General features: G+C 40.5%; 1 protein-coding gene and 1 long non-coding RNA gene across 2 annotated transcripts; one reads left to right on the top strand and one right to left on the bottom strand.

Moving 5' to 3' along the window:
• Positions 1–17684: 17684 nt before the first annotated feature.
• Positions 17685–19533, bottom strand: LOC110925764 (histone H2AX-like). The gene is made up of 2 exons (XM_035986509.1): positions 18862–19533; positions 17685–18462 (listed from the first exon to the last, which is right to left on the bottom strand). Exons 1-2 carry the CDS (start codon positions 19509–19511, stop codon positions 18453–18455), a joined length of 660 nt encoding a protein of 219 aa, XP_035842402.1. The 5' UTR covers positions 19512–19533; the 3' UTR covers positions 17685–18452.
• Positions 19480–20745, top strand: LOC118489007. The gene is made up of 2 exons (XR_004885710.1): positions 19480–19613; positions 20172–20745. It is a non-coding gene; the product is annotated as an uncharacterized LOC118489007 (long non-coding RNA).
• The last annotated feature ends 1754 nt before the right edge of the window (positions 20746–22499 follow it).

Genomic DNA, 22499 nt, shown 5'->3' with positions numbered 1-22499 from the left:
AAGGAGATATATTGCCAAGATCCTGGAATGTTATACACCTCAAAGCCTATTTCAAGTGAGTTCAGAATTTAATTTCTAACTCAGGATGGTATGAATTCTATCTCTTTTAAATATAATTTTATTTTATTCCTTTTGAACCCAATACTGACTTAAGCATCAGAGGGGTGTTAGCCAAGCTAACACCCACCTTAGTTTAAGTTTGTCTTGCAGAATATGCTTCGGGATATAGCTCCAGGATATACACTCGGGATGAATCGAAAGATTAGAGGATTGGCCCCCTCTCTCACGATTAAGGGATTCTAATCCCTTCAAAGGTTTAATGGTATTCACATTTCTCTCGAATTGGGTTTAAACACCCCGCCTGGAGCGCAAGTTATCTAGGAATAGTTCAAGATAGCGGGACCAGTCCATGTAAAAGTGGCTGACAATTTCATTATTATTGGCTATATCCTGGATCCTAAGGTATATGAGGATTGATCACCCTCTCTCACGAAAGGGTATTTTCATACTCTCTAAGGTTTAAAGGTTTTCACCTTTCTAAGTCTTGGAGTTTATACTTTCCCGCCTGTAGCGCACGAAAATTTGGGATTATCCCCAGTATACTTAGGGTTTATCCCCAGAATATTGAGGATCTATCTCCAGGATATTTAGGGTTTATCCCCTATAATACTAAAATTATATGCAAGTATAAGATCAGATGTGATTGAGTTGATGCCCAAAAATTCCTGTAACACCCCCCAAAATCCCACCTGCGGAAATCCCGCGAGGCGTGTTACGCATCAGAGTTCGAGCCACCAATCACATTGAACCAAGGGTAAATACTTAAATAAAACATAATGTTAATTCCCAAAGTTTTGTGTAGCGGAAGCATGTAAATAATCGTTTAGCAAATGTTTCATAATAATACTTAAAACCAATGTATCAAATGTAAGTTAATCCAAGAGCCTCGATCCATGACCACTCCAGCACTCCCAGATAGCAAGTCCATGTTCCAAACGTTAATGACCTACAAGCATGCAAACAAGTGTGTCAGACTACGCTGGTGAGTTCAAAGTGTTGCTTACGTGTGAAGTTACCAGATATTAGTTAAATCAACTCATTGTTTCGGTTCAGGTGTCGTTGTTAACTTGTTTATTGTACCGTATGCAGCGTCAATGATGGGAATGCCTAACCCCAATGCCCATAACCAGGCATTGGTCAAAGTCAAGGTATCAAACAACCTTGACAAGCTGTAGGAGGTCTTATATCCGCGTTGTATTCACAAGTTGTCCCAGTAATTAGTTCACGCCCGTCCTTACGGCCCGGTGTGAGGGTGCCAAACCTAATAGCGCTATCAACTAATTACGCCATTGCCTTACAGGCAATCCGGTAGATGATTGTTTCTATGTTCCAGTTGTTTACCCCAAGTTTCCCTTCCAAATGTTTACCAGTTGTCCCAAACCACCGGGACGCATGCTTGAGAAAATGCAATGAACTCACCTGGGGTTGCTCGGTATGATACACACAGTTCAATTAAGTTATAGAGCGATTAACCACGTCCTACCAAAGTTATTATACTGGTCAGATTCGTATACAGGTAGTGCACGTATGTTCCACACATATTGTAATAGGTTGTACAAGTATTCAACATTGTATTCCACGTATAGGTATCAACGTAAACAATCATGTAAACAATCCCGTAAACAATCACGTAAACAAGCAGAGTCCAAGTGTTCAGCCCAATCAGTTGGGCTCGTAATAGTGTGCAGGCCCAACAGTGTGTACGTATGTATGGTCTCGAGTCGAGACCAGAGATCTCGAGTCGAGACTAGACGGTCTCGGGTTGTCCTGGGTTCTCAGTCTCGAGTCGCAACAGGGCGATCTCGAGTTGTCATGTGCTTGTCGAGACCACACGTTCTCGAGTCGCAACCGGACCCGCAACCATGGTCTCGAGTTGTGCTGTTTTGTGCCGGTGTGTTGGTCTCGAGTCGAGACAAGGTGTGTAACAGATTTCCATGATTAAACAGCAACAATCACTCCGTAAATCCAGCTAACAACTTATCAGTTTCACAAATCGGATCAAACAGCATTCAATTCATCAATCAACAGTTTCTATCCTAACTATTGCTCGATCTAACCAAGGTCTTTAACATCTTATTCACATAAACCCTAATCATGTTTGTAATCCAACAATAATCAAAATACTTAAACATAACTAATAATTCAATGATATCCATCATGCAACCAACTCGAGTTCATGTGTAACATAATCGATCAGTAGGATTAATTTAGCAATCAAGTATCAATTCATCATATAAATCACACACAACATATGGCCGGTTACATGCATTCCTTCGGTTCTTAGATGGTTATTATGGTGTCCGATTTACATCAAAATCAGCACATAAACATCATTCAATCTATCATACACCAAGTATCAATCATACTAGAATCAAGTAAGGATATAACACTAACCGATTGAAATCAAACAAAGGGGAGGTGAGCCGAATGGAAGGCAAGATCTTCGATCCCAAAGGGTTGTTCGTCGTCGGGTTTGAGAGGAGGAAGAGAGCACTAGGGTTTCGTGAACTTGTGTGTGTGTTATGATTTGCAACAAATGAGAAAACAACTCCCTAGAGAGTGTTTGGTCGCGCATAAAAGGAAGTGGGCCGAGCCCAACTCGGCTGCCCTATGGGTCCGATTACAAGGTGTGGCCCAAATGGGCTTGTGCGATCGAGTGTGTGTGTTGTGCTGTTGGTTCATGTTGTGCGGTTTCGGGTCAAGTAACATAATCACATAATCATAACACAACACATACAATATAACATTTCATTACACACAACACAAAATCATTACAATCAATAATTATAATAGTTCACATAAGCATGTATCGTTACACAAAATAGGTTCGAATTGCGTGTTGTCACAGTATCCCCAACTAAAAAAAAAATTTCGTCCCGAAATTTGGTACGCACTCACTGAGAAAGCTAGATAGGTTAAAGCTAGGTAAGTTATATCGTTTGCTGGTTTTCCTGGGGTGTCACATCCTCCCCAACTTGAATGGGAATTTCGTCCCGAAATTCACTAGTTGCATCGACATTAAGTTTGCTAGGTTCTGCCTGGTCTTTGGGGAACAAATGTGGATACTTAAGTTTCATCTGGTCCTCGCGTTCCCACGTGAACTCTGGACCACGTCTTGAGTTCCAACGAACTCTCACAATCGGTATACGGCTGTGTTTACGAACTTTAACTTCCCGATCCATAATCTCAATTGGTTCTTCGACAAACTGCAATTTGTCGTCTATCTTTAGCTCTTGAAATGGTACAACTAGTGTTTCATCTACCATACACTTCTTTAGCTGCGATACGTGAAATACATCATGGACATTACCCAACTCAGCAGGTAATTCCAACCTGTAGGCCACCTTTCCAATTCGTTCCAGAATTTTGAACGGTCCCACATAACGAGGGTTTAGTTTGCCGCGTTTCCCAAAACGCACCACACCCTTCCAGGGTGAAACCTTTAACATAACGCGGTCATTTACTTCAAATTCCAGCGGTTTACTACGCTTGTCAGCGTAACTTTTCTGGCGGTCGCGAGCTGCGGCCATACGGTTTCGGATCTGCACAATGCTTTCTGATGCCTTAAGCACAAACTCAGGGCCTGTGATCTGACTGTCACCCACCTCAAACCAACAGAGGGGTGAACGACATTTCCGTCCGTATAGTGCTTCGAACGGAGCTGCCTTAATACTTGTATGATAGCTGTTGTTGTAGGAGAATTCTATCAACGGTAAGTGCTTCTCCCATCCTTTCCCAAAGTCGATAACACATGCCCGCAGCATATCTTCAAGTGTTTGGATGGTGCGCTCGCTTTGACCATCCGTCTGCGGGTGATAAGCGGTACTCATGTCGAGTTGGGAACCAAACGATTTATGCATTGACTGCCATAACTCTGAAGTGAAACGCGGATCGCGGTCTGAAATGATAGAAGTTGGCACCCCATGCCTAGAAACCACCTCCTTAAGATACACTGCTGCCAGCTGAGAGAATTTGTCTGTTTCCTTGATTGCCAGGAAGTGTGTTGATTTCGTGAGGCGATCAACAATCACCCAAATGGTGTCATTCCCAGCCTGAGTTCTTGGTAGTCCTGTCACGAAATCCATGGTGATCTGTTCCCACTTCCATGTGGGTATCTCTGGTTGCTGCAGTAGACACGAGGGCTTTTGATGTTCTGCTTTGACTTTAGCATAAGTCAAACATTTGCTGACGTAGGTTGCTATATGAGCCTTCATGCTGGGCCACCAGTAGGTAGTTTTCAAGTCGTGGTACATCTTATCTGATCCATGATGTACAGAGTAGCGTGATTTATGTGCCTCTTCCATTACAAGTTCTCGTAAGTTGCCAAAGAACGGGACCCAAATGCGTCCAGTCACGTAGTAAGCACCGTCTCCCTTTCGTTCTAGTCGTTGCCTCGAGCCACGTAAAGCTTCAGTTCGAACGTTCTCTGGTTTCAACGCTTCTAACTGAGCGTCTCGTATCTGAGAAGGGAGGTTGGACTGGATCGTGAGTTGCAATGCTCGCACACGTCTAGGTGCATTATCCTTTCTGCTGAGGGCGTCAGCTACAACGTTCGCCTTGCTCGGATGGTACTTGATGGCACATTCATAATCGTTCAATAATTCCACCCATCGTCGTTGTCGCATATTCAATTCTTTCTGGTCGAAGATGTGCTGGAGACTCCTATGGTCGGTGTAGATGGTGCATTTGGTACCGTACAGATAGTGCCTCCATATCTTCAACACAAATACCATCGCTCCTAACTCCAAGTCGTGTGTCGTGTAGTTCTTCTCGTGCACCTTTAGCTGACGAGAAGCATAAGCTATCACTTTCTCGCGTTGCATCAACACGCAACCGAGACCCTGAATCGAAGCATCACAATAAACCACAAAATCTTTGGTTCCCTCCGGTAACGACAAGATCGGTGCACTGCAAAGTTTCTGTTTTAACAACTGGAAGGCCTCTTCCTGCTTCGTTCCCCAAGAGTACGCCGTGTTCTTCTGTGTTAGCGAGGTGAGGGGTTGCGCGATTTTCGAGAAATCTTTAATGAACCTTCGATAATACCCTGCGAGACCAAGAAATTGTCGCACCTCAGACGGAGTCTTTGGTGCCGCCCAATTCTTAACTGCATCCACCTTCGCAGGATCCACATGTATCCCTTTCTCGTTAACAACGTGCCCAAGGAAATGCACTTCTCGAATCCAAAAGTCGCACTTACAAAACTTCGCATACAGCTGTTCCCTTCTCAAAAGTTCCAAGATGAGTCGTAGGTGACGCTCATGATCTTCCTTGTTCTTCGAATAGACTAGGATGTCATCAATAAACACTATAACAAACTCGTCGAGGTATGGCTTGCATACGCGGTTCATGAGATCCATGAAAACCGCTGGTGCATTGGTCAATCCAAACGGCATGACCAAAAACTCATAGTGTCCGTAGCGTGTTTGAAAAGCCGTCTTAGGAATATCTTCCTCTCTAACCCTTACCTGGTGATAACCCGATCTTAAGTCGATCTTGGAATAGAAACTTGACCCTTGCAGCTGGTCAAACAAGTCATCGATGCGTGGTAACGGATAGCGGTTCTTAATGGTCAGCTTGTTGAGTTCTCGATAATCAATACACATACGAAATGACCCATCTTTCTTCTTTACAAATAGTACTGGGGCTCCCCAAGGCGAAGAACTGGGTCGAATAAAGCCCCTGTCCAACAACTCTTGCAGTTGATTAGACAGTTCTTGTAACTCTCCAGGTGCTAACCGGTAAGGAGCTCGAGCAATTGGGGCCACTCCCGGCGCAAGATCAATCTGGAATTCTACTTGACGATGAGGAGGTAACCCTGGTAGCTCCTCTGGGAATACATCAGCGAATTCTCGCACCACTGGCAGATCCTCGATCTTACTTTCTTCAGACTGAGCGTTGGTAACTAACGCTAACATTGCAGGATACCCCTTTTGTAGATATTGTTGTGCACGCATGGCCGAGATAATACCAACCATCGTCCCACTACGATGTCCTTGAACTAATAATGTCTCCCCATCAGGGAGAGGGATACGCATGATCTTCTCTTTACACAAAATTTCTGCTTGGTGCTTAGACAACCAATCCATGCCTACCACTATGTCAAAACTACCGAGCGTAACGGGAAGGAGGTCAATATCAAACACCTGACCCACGAGATCTAGTTTACACCCGAAAAGGACATTCGAGGCTTCTATCGTTTTACCATCTGCTAGTTCTACTACTTGTTTAACTTCTAAAGGTGTTGGGGTTATCCCTAATCGTTGACTAAACTCTAGGGACACATAACTCCAATCGGCACCCGAATCAAATAATACAGAAGCAATACGATTGTTAACAGGAAACGTACCAGTTACAACGTTGCTGTCATCCCTGGCATCCCCTGCTCCAAGCTGGAACACTCTACCGCGAGCACCATTTCCCCCATTGTTGCCGTTGTTGTTGTTGTTGTTGTTTCCAGCATTGTTGTTATTCGGGCGGTTGTTGTCGTTAGCGTTCTGGTTTAACTGAGGGCAATCCCGCTTAAAGTGACCCTCGTCACCACACTGATAGCACCCCTTCCTAAAACCCTTGTTCTGCTGGGGCGGTTGTCCCTGTTGTCTCTGGTTGTGCTGGTTATGTTGCTGCTGGTGTTTGGGCTGTGGGGCCCTACAATCCTTGGCCTCATGGCCCACTTTACCACACCTTCGACATGTGCGACTACACGGCCCGAAATGATGGTAGCCACACCTATTACACTGCGGTTTCTTCCCTGCATACGAGCCCTGACTTTGGCCACTCCCTTGGCCTTGATTGACAGAAGACGACTGGCTGATGTTGCGGTTGTTGTTGTTGTCTGGCCTTTTCTGAGTCTGACCAGTACTGGATGCTTTATCATAATCACTCCACTTCCGCTTGTTATCATTAGCGGACGCAGTGGCAGTGGGTGTAGCAGCAGTAGTGGCCGAAATACGCGGGGGTAACGAATTGCTTTCTACCTCTTGGTCCACAATCTTATGAGTCAGACGAACGATCTGTGTCAAATCATTGAGATGGGCTGCAGTGACCAAACTCTTCACACGCGAAGGCAACCCTTTGATGAATAACTCGATCCTCCGAGACATAGGCCGGGACAAGTTCGGGCACATGTCTGCTAATTTATACGATCGCTTCACATATGCTTCGACTTCAGATCCAACCATCATCAAGTCGTAGTACTCGTTTTCCAACTTCTGGACTTCATCCCGAGGACAGTACTCCTCCCTGATCAGTTCTTTAAAGTCTTCCCAGGTTGTGGCATTCGCTGCCTCGATGCCCAACAACTGTACCTGGGCGTTCCACCACGTTAGGGCACCATCCGCCAAGGTACCTGCAGCATATTTCACCCTGTCCCCAGCGGGACAGTTACAGATAGCAAACACAGACTCTGCTTTCTCGAACCATCTCAGAAGTCCCACAGCCCCTTCAGTCCCGGTGAAGGTCTGTGGCTTACAGTCCATAAACATTTTAAACGTACACGCAGGCTGGTTGGGTTGAGGTTGCACTTGCTGACCTAAAGGACGAAAGGGAACACATTATAGGAGTGAAAAGACGTGTACATGGTATAAGAGTAAAGAGTACTTGGTACGTTCTGTACCAGCTTGATAGGCTGCTAAGGCCTCAGCCACACGGGTATTGATTAAGTCAGTCAACTCAGCCTGAGTCATGTTGATGTTGCCACGTCCGTGTCCTCGTCCACTCATGTTTCTATAGTTGGGAATAAACCGATTTAGAAATCGAAACGAGATGGGAGTCAAGTATCATACTGATATTTACGTACTACCAAGTTCACACATAGTAAGGCAGAACCCTTCTCACGCTCGATAAGCCTCACTGGGACTTGCATGCACCCCTAGTTATTATTAAGTGTGCACCCATAATAATAAGGCAATTGCATGCTTATCTCAGTGCCTCTTAGCTTGCGCTCGAAGTTTCCCCCGTTCAAACAACACAACAGATGGTATCACAGGTCTATGGTTTTCATGAGTCGAAGAGTAGTGTCACACTATCAAGTCACCATGGTGTTAAACGTTTCAGTTCATATACGTTGTGAGTGTGTGACTGCTAAGCAAGAAATGTATAAAGTGAGAGAGGGACGAACCTTGCAATCTGGAGCTGAGTGTCATGATCGATTTTCGAAGTTTTTTGGTTATAGTCTGGTTTTACAAAACGTTTTAAAACCTAGTTCACTATAACCAGTGGCTCTGATACCAACTGTAACACCCCCCAAAATCCCACCTGCGGAAATCCCGCGAGGCGTGTTACGCATCAGAGTTCGAGCCACCAATCACATTGAACCAAGGGTAAATACTTAAATAAAACATAATGTTAATTCCCAAAGTGTTGTGTAGCGGAAGCATGTAAATAATCGTTTAGCAAATGTTTCATAATAATACTTAAAACCAATGTATCAAATGTAAGTTAATCCAAGAGCCTCGATCCATGACCACTCCAGCACTCCCAGATAGCAAGTCCATGTTCCAAACGTTAATGACCTACAAGCATGCAAACAAGTGTGTCAGACTACGCTGGTGAGTTCAAAGTGTTGCTTACGTGTGAAGTTACCAGATATTAGTTAAATCAACTCATTGTTTCGGTTCAGGTGTCGTTGTTAACTTGTTTATTGTACCATATGCAGCGTCAATGATGGGAATGCCTAACCCCAATGCCCATAACCAGGCATTGGTCAAAGTCAAGGTATCAAACAACCTTGACAAGCTGTAGGAGGTCTTATATCCGTGTTGTATTCACAAGTTGTCCCAGTAATTAGTTCACGCCCGTCCTTACGGCCCGGTGTGAGGGTGCCAAACCTAATAGCGCTATCAACTAATTACCCCATTGCCTTACAGGCAATCCGGTAGATGATTGTTTCTATGTTCCAGTTGTTTACCCCAAGTTTCCCTTCCAAATGTTTACCAGTTGTCCCAAACCACCGGGACGCATGCTTGAGAAAATGCAATGAACTCACCTGGGGTTGCTCGGTATGATACACACAGTTCAATTAAGTTATAGAGCGATTAACCACGTCCTACCAAAGTTATTATACTGGTCAGATTCGTATACAAGTAGTGCACGTATGTTCCACACATATTGTAACAGGTTGTACAAGTATTCAACATTGTATTCCACGTATAGGTATCAACGTAAACAATCATGTAAACAATCCCGTAAACAATCACGTAAACAAGCAGATTCCAAGTGTTCAGCCCAATCAGTTGGGCTCGTAATAGTGTGCAGGCCCAACAGTGTGTACGTATGTATGGTCTCGAGTCGAGACCAGAGATCTCGAGTCGAGACTAGACGGTCTCGGGTTGTCCTGGTTTCTCAGTCTCGAGTCGCAACAGGGTGATCTCGAGTTGTCATGTGCTTGTCGAGACCACACGTTCTCGAGTCGCAACCGGACCCGCAACCATGGTCTCGAGTTGTGCTATTTTGTGCCGGTGTGTTGGTCTCGAGTCGAGACAAGGTGTGTAACAGATTTCCATGATTAAACAGCAACAATCACTCCGTAAATCCAGCTAACAACTTATCAGTTTCACAAATCAGATCAAATAGCATTCAATTCATCAATCAACAGTTTCTATCCTAACTATTGCTCGATCAAACCAAGGTCTTTAACATCTTATTCACATAAACCCTAATCATGTTTGTAATCCAACAATAATCAAAATACTTAAACATAACTAATAATTCAATGATATCCATCATGCAACCAACTCGAGTTCACGTGTAACATAATCGATCAGTAGGATTAATTTAGCAATCAAGTATCAATTCATCATATAAATAACACACACAACATATGGCCGGTTACATGCATTCCTTCGGTTCTTAGATGGTTATTATGGTGTCCGATTTACATCAATATCAGCACATAAACATCATTCAATCTATCATACACCAAGTATCAATCATACTAGAATCAAGTAAGGATATAACACTAACCGATTGAAATCAAACAAAGGGGAGGTGAGCCGAATGGAAGGCAAGATCTTCGATCCCAAAGGGTTGTTCGTCGTCGGGTTTGAGAGGAGGAAGAGAGCACTAGGGTTTCGTGAACTTGTGTGTGTGTTATGATTTGCAACAAATGAGAAAACAACTCCCTAGAGAGTGTTTGGTCGCGCATAAAAGGAAGTGGGCCGAGCCCAACTCGGCTGCCCTATGGGTCCGATTACAAGGTGTGGCCCAAATGGGCTTGTGCGATCGAGTGTGTGTGTTGTGCTGTTGGTTCATGTTGTGCGGTTTCGGGTCAAGTAACATAATCACATAATCATAACACAACACATACAATATAACATTTCATTACACACAACACAAAATCATTACAATCAATAATTATAATAGTTCACATAAGCTGTATCGTTACACAAAATAGGTTCGAATTGCGTGTTGTCACAATTCCTAAGTATTTAAAAACAACATGCACATGGGACATTCCTCTCAAGGCATTGTGAAAAGCTTAAAGGATCAAGTTTAGACTTGGTTTACTAAGTTTCCAGACTGGGGACATCTTCGATGGAAAGGTTGCAAGAGGACTGAAGTTTAAGGATTGAGATATATTCTATTTCTGGTATGATCTCTCCTTTTTGTTCTTTAGGAGCCTTATTCAAATTATCTAAGTTTTTGAAACCATGTTTGACAAAAGTCTTGATGCAATATATGAGTATCCTGACCAGGATACATCCTCAGGATACTTTGTCAGAATATTTGAAATATTATACTAAGATTAAAATTGAAATTACATTCAAATCAAACAACATAAAACAAAATTTGCAAAGTAAAAATGAACAACAATGGAAAGGCTAAAAAAAGGTTAGTTTATTATTACATAGCAAAAGATTGTGTTCTTGGATTCATCTCAAACCGAGATCCATCCACCAAAAACACAATTAGTCTTAACCATATTTACTTAAACAATTGAAGGCTTCGTCTTGAAACCCAAGATCCCTCCACCTTCAAATGTTAAATTGTTCAAAATAAAACATACTAAAGATTGATGACCAAGGTCTTCGTCCTGAAAGTCAGGATCCCTCCACCTTTGGCCATCAAATTGTTCTAAGTACAGGAAAGTAAATTGTTTGAAAGACAGGAAAAGTAAATTGTTTGTAGATCACAACCATCAAAGATTAAAAATGTGGGCTCCGACCTAGGCATGAATATCCATCATCGCCCACTTCGCTGCTTTTCAGGGGCAGCACCCTCTTCGATCATCCCTTCATCGACATCCGCACCAGTATCACCACCAGCATCAGCATCAGCATTAACCACCTTTTCAGCCACCTCAGTAGGCTTCTCGACCACGGGCTTCACAGGATGCTCCACGGGATTGCCACCAAGGTCCCTCAAAGCCCATGGCCTTGGCCTCATAGGCCATTTTCAACCTAGCTTGGAGGAGGGAGATGACAACGGAACTCTTAAAGCCTTCTTAGTATAAAGCCATATCCTGCTCATGTTGGACCTGGGCGGCATCGGATTTGGCTTGAGCCTCGTGGGTGATCTTCTTGATGGCAGCCTGGTGTTCCTGAGTCATTGATTTATATTTGGCTTCATAGTGCTCCGACTTGGCAGTGGCAATTGCTGCTTGATCCGCGATGGTGGTTTCAGCCTTCTTCAACTTAGCCTCCAACATCTTGTTCAACCCGCATGAATCCTCGTAAAGGAGCACTAGCCGCTCAAGACCGTGCAATCAGATGAACAGGTATCAGTATATGTACTTAGAATATATAATCAGCATATATGTGCAGGATATAAGATAAGGATACCTACCTGGTTGAGGAAGCCGGTCATGAACTTGCTGGATTCTGAGAACCCATGATTCTGAGGCAATGGGGGAATCTGGTTCCTTCCTTTTGCGGGAGCTCGAGGCACGCGGCTTCGCGACAGGAGAAGGCTTGGGTACGGCTGCTGCTTTGGAGCTGGTCACTGGTTGGGAAGCAGTAGAAGGCTTGTTGGGTTCCTTCTTCACTTGGACAGGGCCAGAATAGCTGTCCAACTCTTCGAGCTCAAAGAACTCTGGAATCTTGACTGGCGCTGCATAACAGGGAAAAAATCTAAATCTCTACTTTTATTTTTTATTTTACTAAATAAATATATGGAAAATTATATGATCCTTACTAGACATATCTGATGAAGAATACTGGCTTGAACTTGGAAGATGCAATGAAAAGGTTCTATCACTATCAGGCAACTGATAGACCCTGTTGATTCTCTCTTGGGATTCTTCAGTGGGAGGAGCCAACTCTTTGAAGTTTGCTGCATGAAAACATAAGGATGTTAGTGCAGGATACATCATCAGGATATCTTTAGGGATATCTTAAAACCCTAAATCCTACTGGAAGTCAACCATTTCACCGGAAGGCTATCACCTTCGGCAATAGAGTCCCGCTTAGCAAAAAAAAATTTACGTTGCCACCCATCCTTGTTTCTTGTTACTTTGAGGATGAGCGGATTGCTGGAGGTTGAGAAAAGCAGGAAACGGCTGTTCCCGTGGGAACGGAGACGATAAGCGATCGGGATATCCTCGAGACAAAGGTCAGGGACGTGAAAGGCTTTGATCTGGTTGAGCACAATTAATACTCTCCAAACCATGGGCATTGTTTGGGCAAAAGTGAGACCAGTAGTACAGAAAACTGCATGATGAACTCAGGAAAAGGATAGCGAAGGCCAAGAGAGAAAGGGTATGCTGAAAAGTAGATCCATTCTTCGGATGATACGTCCGAACGAATACTTCGGTCAAAAGGACGAATGACCGTCCAGTCGGAAAAAGCGCCGGAGGTTCGTAGTGCAGCGATATCGGCATTGTCAAAAGAGCACACCTCATTCTCGGGACGAGTGATCAGATTTTAGTTAACAAACGGCGAAGTTGAGTCGCCGGAATGTGATCGAGTTCTGGTGGCCATTAAAGAAGATAAGCAGAAAGAACTTTGAGAGAAAAGAAGAAAGAAAGTACCTGAGAATTCTGAGTAGAATGGCTGATTATCAATAAGAAATGAGAAAATATAGGGGCGGAATAGATAGACATCTAGTATAAACCGCGTGGGAAATTGCACATTGTCACTTCAAGCGTCTCTTCATCTTAATTGCCTCGAAATATGCGATAAGTTTTAAAATATATCCGTTAGAATTTAGTATTCCAACAGATATATTTTGGGGACAATTGTTATTGGTGGTTTTCTGTACATATATCCTGAATTATATTATGGTTTTATTACTTTTGATTGTGATCAGGATACCGGATCAGGATATTGGAAACATCCTGATGTAGTATCCTGGTAATGACTAATTGTTCACGTGCAGATTAGCAAGGCATGCTTATAACGGTCAAGTGGACTGCTTCTCCTGATGACTCAGACTAAGCTGTTGAGAAGAGAACGTTGAAGCCGCAAAGAAGGGGTCTCCAACCTTCAAAGGGGAATATTCGAAGCATCCCCCATTTTTAGGATAGTTTGTTATTTCGTTTACCATATAAAGGAGTGATCGGATCGATAAGAGACACAACTTTTTACACACACTTCTGCTCTCTGCTAGCTGCAATTACTCGTAACACATACACTTACACTCGAATCTCATTGTAACACTTAGTTGATCCGCATCATATCCTGCACTGTATTCTGAAGTTTGAAGTAATAAGAAGAACAAGGCACCTGCGATTGTCAGCTCCCGAGATTTTATGTCGGCGATCTAGATTGATCAAGGGCTTTCCTCGTATATCTCGTGTCACCCTTTACTTTTTTGCTCATTATTTGATTGTTGATATAGCTCGATATCCTGAGCTATATCCTAAAAACTGTTTTTTCAAACAATATAATCAGAATATTTTCAACACACATTCTTAGCACACTACCTCACTTAACTAATTTGATCACTAAATTGCTTCGGTAATTGTGGACCAAAACAATTAATATCCGTCCACTTGCCCGATATTGAATCCGGTTGCCGATAATCTTCCCCATACCCATGAGACCGAAAAATAGTTCTCGAATTCGTCTCCAAAACACGGTTTTATTTTGGTTGTTTGCTAAAAAAGATACAAAAAAGTAAATACATTTTTAACAAACAAAATAATATGTATAAATTAAAAATAAAGTCTACAGAATTCTTACAAATTTCAGGATCCTCCGATACGCCGATCCAAGCTTGAGCTAACGCGTACTCTACTTCATCATCCCACTGTTGCACGGTTTTTCTCGTTCGGGTCTCCGTTATTTCTTTCTCTTTATGTGACACCCGTTTGTTGTATTTGGTTTTGTTCGGTTGTGTCTCGGGCTCACTCATCCGGTTATGTCTCCGGGACGAAGTCGGGCTTGCTTCGTGACGATCCAAAACCTCCCATGTTGTCATTCGGATTCCAACCGTATTGGTTTGGTTCCCATGAAAGGGGTTGGTTCAATAGGTTCATGAAGCCGGTGTGGTTTTGATTATACTCGACAAACCTGACTCCATAGGTGGTTGGTCGGGTGGGGACTCGAGCAACGGGTTGGTTAGTAGCATTCGTTTGGTTCGGGTCGCCACTAGAACGAGGAGGAACGAAACCACGGTTGTAAGGATACATGGTAGAGTGAGTGTATAAAAATCTAGAGGTTTTTTCATAAAACTACCTTCATAGATAATATATATTAATTCCCCAAACATTTTCACCCATTATAATTTTCGCAAGCATCCCTGTTCCGTCGTATGGCGGCCAATGGGGCGTGTTGCGCGGGGTCATAGGGTACTATGACCTCCTTTAGCGCGATACCCCCTTCGAGTACACACTATCTAAGTGTGTAATATATAACTATGTATAAATTTAAATATATATCTTAATATATTGTAATAAATGATTGAAAGAAAATAAATATATAAATAGAGTGGATTACATATGTTTTAATATAAGTGTGATTGTATTTAATTATTATTGTAAATTAATCTATATAAAAATTAAGAATTAAAAAATTGGGTAATGATCAAACAATTATTAGGGTGAGGTGATTTTGAGTGAAGGAGGATCAAATCATAGTAGAGAATCATAGTAGAGGTTAGTGAAAAAGTGAAGGAAAGTAATGTGGTGGTGTGTTAGTGGTAGTGATGTGGATTAAAGGGGTGTGAAACCATAGTGGATGGTCTAAGGAGGAGATTTATTCAAGTTGTAATATTTTTCCCTTAACTAAGTTTTGTCACATTGGTTTTTCTTAGTAAGGTTTTTATTGAGACAACAAACAAAATCTTGAAGTGTCAAAAGAAGAAAATACGCTCTACACTCTTTTTCCTTTAGCTGAGATTTTGTCTCACTGGATTTTTTTAACAAGGATTTTAAAACTCAAAACGTATAAAATTGATAACGAAAGGGGTGTTTTAAATATATAATATTATTATGTTGTTATCAACTCGTTAAATAAATTGACTTGTTCTCTAAGATTTCATTTCCTATGTATAGACATTGTACTCCTTTGTATGATACATATTTATCAACTTGATGATACTAACATACTAACTACTAACCCGATTAGCGATATCCTAATCGTACGCCGTTTAAAAAAACCTATTAGACTTGTTTAAGAAAAAAAAATGTAAATGTTTTGTTAGTTTTCTTTTTTAAAAGGCAAAAAAAACGTGGCCGTGAGTTTGACAAAAAGAAATTGACATGTGCATATAATTGGAAAATTAACATGCACTCAAATCAAATCACATCATGTCTTAAAATATATGGTCACTACTCCAAATATGGTATGCCTTATTTGTTTTATTTTTTTATTTTTAAGGGTAAGGCGTTTTAGATTATGCGGTTGAAGAGGCTTTGGTTGGAGGTATTGCTTGACACGTGTCAAGTGTGAGCTTCAACAGTTCACACTCAAGAAAGTGGGGTATGGATGAAGCGTAGCCACGCCGGCGTTGTGGAAGGGGCTAGCCGTTTGGTTATTAACACCAGCCAACCATTGCCAGACACGTCACCTCAGGCCAGGGTCCCACGCGCCAAGCTTGCAACGCCTACCAAAACGCCAACCCAGGATGGAGCACCCGGCGTTAAAGGGCCAAAACATCAAGTGGGCAACGCCCAAACCCACCAGTCTTATTAGTTTTTTATTTTTATTTATTTATTTATTTATTTTTGTTGGAAAGCTAAAAAAATAAGTAGCCATGAGTTTGATCAAAAAAAAAACTAGGATTTAGGACCCGCACGTTGCGGCGGTAACGTTAAATCGACTAAAAATAAACATAAAAACGTTGAACAACACACTTTGCGACGTTTTAACTTACTAAATTCGGACTGAAACGTAAAACATTATCGTAGTAAAAGATAACAAAGTCGACGGGAACAAAATCATGTAAAAATAGAAATAAAAAAGCTTTAGTAAGCATTTTAACTCACTAATCTTAGATCGAAACATAAAACATTATCGCAATAAAAGGTCACAAAGTCGACGAAAACAAATTTATGTAAAAACAGAAATAAAAAAAAAACTCTAGTATGTTGTCACTCAATCCCTATTGTGGATCTAAATTATAATAAAATTATTTTTTATTTTAGCTTTTTCCATTGATATTATATTAACTTTTTTCATAGATATTATATTAGCTATTATTTCTTGTAGAGTTTGAAATGTCCAACTATAGATAGAGAAAGAAGATAACCTCTATATAAAACTACAATGACATGTGTTTAAGAGAGAGAGAGTGAAACTTACCACAAAATAGAAAATATGTATATAGTCTACATGTTACGTGTGGCCCAAAGTAATTTTGGTAATTAACATAGGGGAAATTGGACATGTGCGTATAATTGGAAAACTGACATGCACGTCACATCACGTCTTAACATATATGGTAGTACATCATAGTTACTCCAAATATGATAATTAGGTCTGTCACTTTTATTTGAAAAATGAAACTCGACCAGAATTGGAAATCACCCAAACCCAATCTAGACTATTCTTGATGAACCCGTAACTAAGGGTGTGTAAAAGAATCCGGATTAGAAACCGAATCCGAATTATCCGAAATTCAGAATCTGAATCATCCAAAATTTTGGATATCTGAAAATTCGGATTCGAATAGCGTTATTTCAAAATTTTTTGATATTTCGGATATCCGATATACGAAATATTACATATTATTATTTTTATATTATTAAATATATATAATGTATTTTCCTTGAAAACCCCCTAGTTCTAACACTCGTTCCTTTTCCGCCCCCACTTCCCCATCAATATATCTGGATTTTGGCTTCTCCTCATTCCTTCGAATCTTCGATCTAAGGTTCAATACACGGAGCGTTCGACAACATGCAACTAGAATCACCGTTCGAGTGTTCGATCTAGGCTTGTATCAACAAATCATCTCCGGGAGATCGAGTCTCGACATCGTTCAAGTTCCACATTTTAATTGTTCAAGTTAGCATACCGTGTATGGAATCAAGATGAACAGCTATTGGGTTTAACTGGCTTTTGTTTTGTTAGTTGTAGAGATAGAAAGACATCGACAGATTCATGAGTTCAATTGTTAATCTTTTTAGTAATGCCATATTTACATTTTGAGCTTTCAATTTGCAGGTTTTATTTTGCTTTGAAAGACGATGTGATATTTACATTTGAAGGTCTCATTTTGCTTTGAAAGATGATGAAGATTTGGAGTATTTGAAATTTTCAAAGGCTTATTGATTTTCAATGAGGTAAAAAACTGAAAGGATTTGTTTTTTTGTATTGATTAATATTGTGTTCAACAAATACAAGGAATGGAAGACAATTTATAAGCTAAAAAAAACATATGAATGGAAATGAGGAAGCTGTCAATGGGCTGGTAATGAGGAGGACAAATCGGCATTCTATAATAAGTTGAATGCCACTCAAAAAATACTTTCCTTTTTGGTGAATCATTCCTTTTTCTTGAAAAAGATGTTTCATGGAATTATTCACAAATTCACTTCCATTATCGGATTGTAAGATTTAGATGGGTTTTTGAATTATGTTTGGACCATGGCATATAACCAAGTGAACTTTTCGAACACTTCAGATTTATGCCTCAAAAAATAGATCCAAGTCATACGGGTGCAATCATCCACAAAGAGTAGAAAATACCGAAAGTTTTATTCTCCAATAACAGGAGCCGGACCCATACGTCCGAGTGAATCAATGAGAAAGGTGAATCAAGTTTTGTGTTGTTTGGTTTGAAAGTTGATCGATGGTTTTTTTCAACTAGACAAGTTTCACAATTTATTGGTTTATTTGAAGGGAAAAGCTTAGGAAATAAAAGGTGTAGATACCCTGTGGACGGATGTCCCAGATGCCTATGCCACAACCAAGCTTCACGACTTGTAGTTCCATGAGCCAGCATCACAGTACCTTGTTGAGTCATCTCGTCCACGTAAGACAATCCTTGGTGCTCAGTGCCACGCCCAATGATTACCCCGTCCTGATATCGTATAAGATACAAAAGGTGGGATGCATTAGTACCGTACAATTGAGTTCTTTTGTCACATGGCTGATTGATAATAGCTTGTGTGACAATGAGGGAACATAAAGACAATTAGGAAGCTTTAATGTTGGAGAAATTTCAATTGTCCCTTCTCTTTTTACATCCATTATCCCACCATTTGCCGTTTGTATGCATGGTTTCCCTAGTTTGGATGACGAGACAAGGTCCGATAGTTCATAAGTCATGGTGTCAGTTGCACCACAATCAAATATCCAAGATTTATCTTGTTTTCCACTACAAGTGTGAGCCATATTTGCCTTTCCATCATAATTAAGGGGTGTTTTGCAATTTTTGAAACTATTTTCAATATAACAATCAAATGTGCTTGTTTGTGACCTTTCTATTTCTTCTGGGCCAAAATCTAGACTCTGAAAATTTAGGTTTAAGAATGAAGGGTTTAAGGAATCATCCCCAAACCAGTTACATGTACCACCGCCTGAGCTACCGCCGTCACCATTCGAACTGCTGCCACCACTAATATTTCTACCACCACTATAGTGGTCCTGCCTCGAGTTGTTGTTGATGTTGATGGAGCCTCCAAGGCTGCCATCATCACAAACGCCGGCACCGCCATGATGGTTCGGCTTCGAGTTGTTGTTATCTCTCCCTGCATTTCCGGCCAACTCCGAAAACTTAGCATCAAGGTATTCGAGAACAGCAACAAGGTAGATCGGATCTCCGGATCCGGTACGTTGAGCGTGTCGCTCCTTTTTTAGAAACCTGGTGATTCTTCCGACGGGGAACTGGAAACCGGCTTTGACGGTCTTTGTGACGGATTTCTTCCATTCACCGGCGCTTTTTCTTCCTCTGGTGGCTTTCGTTGCTTTTCTTGACTCCATTGATGGTTGTTTGTGAAGAGAGCAAGTTAGTTTTTGTTTGAAATTGAGGTTTGTCTGTTTTTGTGTTTTATTTTGGTTATTGATACTGTTTTTGACAAGATTGATGATCTGCAATGCAAGATCCTCATTCTTAGAATCATCCAACATGGTTTTACGGTGATGATATGGGATTGGATTGGAGGCTGGAAAAGATGAGCAGGTTAATCCTAAGATCGATTACACTGCTCTGATACCATGATTTTCATTGAGGTAAAGAACTGAAAGGATTTGCTTTTTTGTATTGATTAATATTGTGTTCAACAAATACAAGGAATGGAATGGAAGACAATTTATAAGCTAAAAAACATATAAATGAAAATGAGAAAGCTGTCAATGGGTGGTAATGAGGAGGACAGATCAACATTCCATAATAAGTTGATTGCTACTCAAAAAATACTTTCCTTTTTAACACATATTAATATTTCGCTTTTTAGTGGCCATGGACTGGATATTTGAATGGATAGGAAAGATTGAATTGTGAATAGACTTTTATTTCGTAACAATTATTTTTCAGAATTTCGGATATCTGTTTTACTATCCGAATCCGTATCCGAATATCCCAATTTTCGGATACGGATTCGGATAGTAAAAATTAACAATCCGAATTTTTGTATATCCGGTTTTGAACACCCCTACCCGTAACCGATTAACCTCCCACCCAAACACAAAATTAGTTAATTAGGTCGGTTATCAAATTGAATTGCAGTTGATTCGGATTACCCAATTTTTTTTATTTTATTTTTTTGAATTGTGACTTTCTATGTACAGGACCTAGTGGTCACCGGGTTCTTGTCAAAGACAACCCCCCGTCAGCCCTGCCTACGGACGCGATGTTCTATCGGGCCCCGGCCGCCGCGCAAACTGACCTTCGCCCGGAAACCATACTGCCCCCACACGAGAACTCCGCTGGGGTAACAGCTGGGTAAAACCGGGTTGCCCTCCGGATTGAACCATGCCTAGGTAGGAAACGATCCATCATTGGGACATCCCGCACCTTTTGCTTCAGTCGGGAGTCGAACCGGCGTCTCCAAGGAGAACACCAGCCTAACTGACCGACTGAGCTAGGGTGGGGGATTACCCTATTAACCCGAGAAACTTGATGAAGGAAATTCCTATTTATTTTAGGTTTTTGCAATTCAGAAGCACGTTTTGTCCTTAACGTTTACCAGGACCAGGTAGCGTGTTGCCGACCTTCCAAGTTCCCATTGATAACAAGTCGTTTACAATTCCCTCCCACAAATTTGATTACAATATCAAATCCAGTTTCTTTAACTTATGGAAAATATTTTTTATTTTATATATTTTTTCCTTTTATATTCATGATAATCCAGTTTCTTTATTTCATGTTGCGTACTTGTATATTTTTGTTTTTATATATGAATTTACCAACTAAAGTAATTATCATGTTTTTGTTTTTATATATCATGTATGAATTTACCAATTGAAGTAATAATCATGTTTCATTGTTCATTGAAGTAATTACCTATTGAATTTATGTATGCTTGATACTTGAATGATTTTTTTAGTTTTATATATGAATATACAATAATAACAATACACTGCTAGAAAACGGTTTTTAATGACACATGAACCATAACACATACTATTTTTATGGCATTAAAAAACGTTTAATAAGTGAATACAAATGCAAATAATAAGCTCAAAACTAAAAAAAAAAAAATTAATAACAATATAACACTACTAGAAAAAGGTTTTTAATGACACCTGAACCATGACACATACTACTTTTATGACATGCAAGAGTGTATGTTACAAAAAAACGTCATCCTGAATAGTTTATGACACTTGTTTTTATGTGTCATCATTTAAGGAGTTAATTGTCCGGATGGTTCATGTGATTTGTCATTTTTCTCTTTTAGTCTCCAACTTTTCAAAATAGCATGTATGCTCTCTATGGTCTGTTCGGTTATTACTCGGATAGTCCACAAAGTGTATGAGCATTGGTTTTCTCAGTCAAGAGTGTGTGTCATAAAAAACGTCATCCTGAATAGCTTATGACACTTGTTTTTGTGTGTCATCATTTAAGGAGTTAATTGCTCGGATGGTTCATGTGGTTTGTCATTTTTTTCACTTTTAGTATCCAACTTTTCAAAATAGCATGTATGCTCTCTGTGGTTTGTTCGGTTGTTACTCGGATAGTCCACAAAGTGGATGGACATTGGTTTTCTCAGTTAAGTTAAGTATAGATAAAATGAGCAAAATAACCTTGTATATTATATAAAAAAATATATATATTTAATTAAGTGGACCCTACTATCTATTAAATTATAAAACTTAACCCCGCCCCACCCCACCCCACCCCTCCCCAACCCCCTCTGTCTCTCTCTAACCCACACTACCGTTCTTGGAGACAGTCATCACCGCTATGACGAAAAGTGGCATAACTAGAACATTAACTCAGGGGTATCACAAAAAAAATCACCATGCAATCATACATTATTAAAAAAATGACATTAAATAAATAAAGTAAAACAAACACCTAATAGATTTATCTTCTTTTTTTCATAGCTTGAAATCCTTTTCGACCGCACAAACCATAGCATTGTTCAAAAATTCCGGGCCCATTCGATTGCGTAAATCCTTCTTGACAAGCTTCAATTTCGAAAAACATTTTTTAATGGTTGCGGTTGCATCATCGTCAACCCGATTTTCATTAACTTCTTATTTTCTTTTGATAAAGTTCCCAATTAAAGGTTGATATTTAGATTGTGGTTTCATCATCACTTCAAAGAATTCAAGATTGAACAACAATCCCTAGTTTAACAACGAAAAATGCAAAAGTATAAATATAAAAATTACAAAATTACCAAGAAATCAAATAATCAAACAATCAACGTAAAGCACAAGAAGAAAAGAAATAAAGAATACTCGCACATCACAAACAAACTTTGATTTCTGCTTGTCCGAATTAGATGAATGGATGGATGATGCTGCTTGTTCTTGTTTTGCCTCCTGTTCGATTAAAGATGAACGATGAATCAGCAATGATGAATGTTGAACAATTCTGTACGTAGGAGTACTCCCTGTTCAACTTTGAGTCTTTGTTGTTTCGTTTCCTAATCGTTCAGCCTTCCA

This window comes from Helianthus annuus, chromosome 17 (assembly GCF_002127325.2).
Source record: "Helianthus annuus cultivar XRQ/B chromosome 17, HanXRQr2.0-SUNRISE, whole genome shotgun sequence".
NCBI lineage: Eukaryota > Viridiplantae > Streptophyta > Magnoliopsida > Asterales > Asteraceae > Helianthus > Helianthus annuus.
This window is presented reverse-complemented; position numbering and strand designations above follow the sequence as displayed.

Coding starts and splice junctions, on each gene's coding strand:
- LOC110925764 (XM_035986509.1), bottom strand. CDS start 19,511: ATGTTGGATGATTCTAAGAATGAGGATCTTGCATTGCAGATCATCAAT.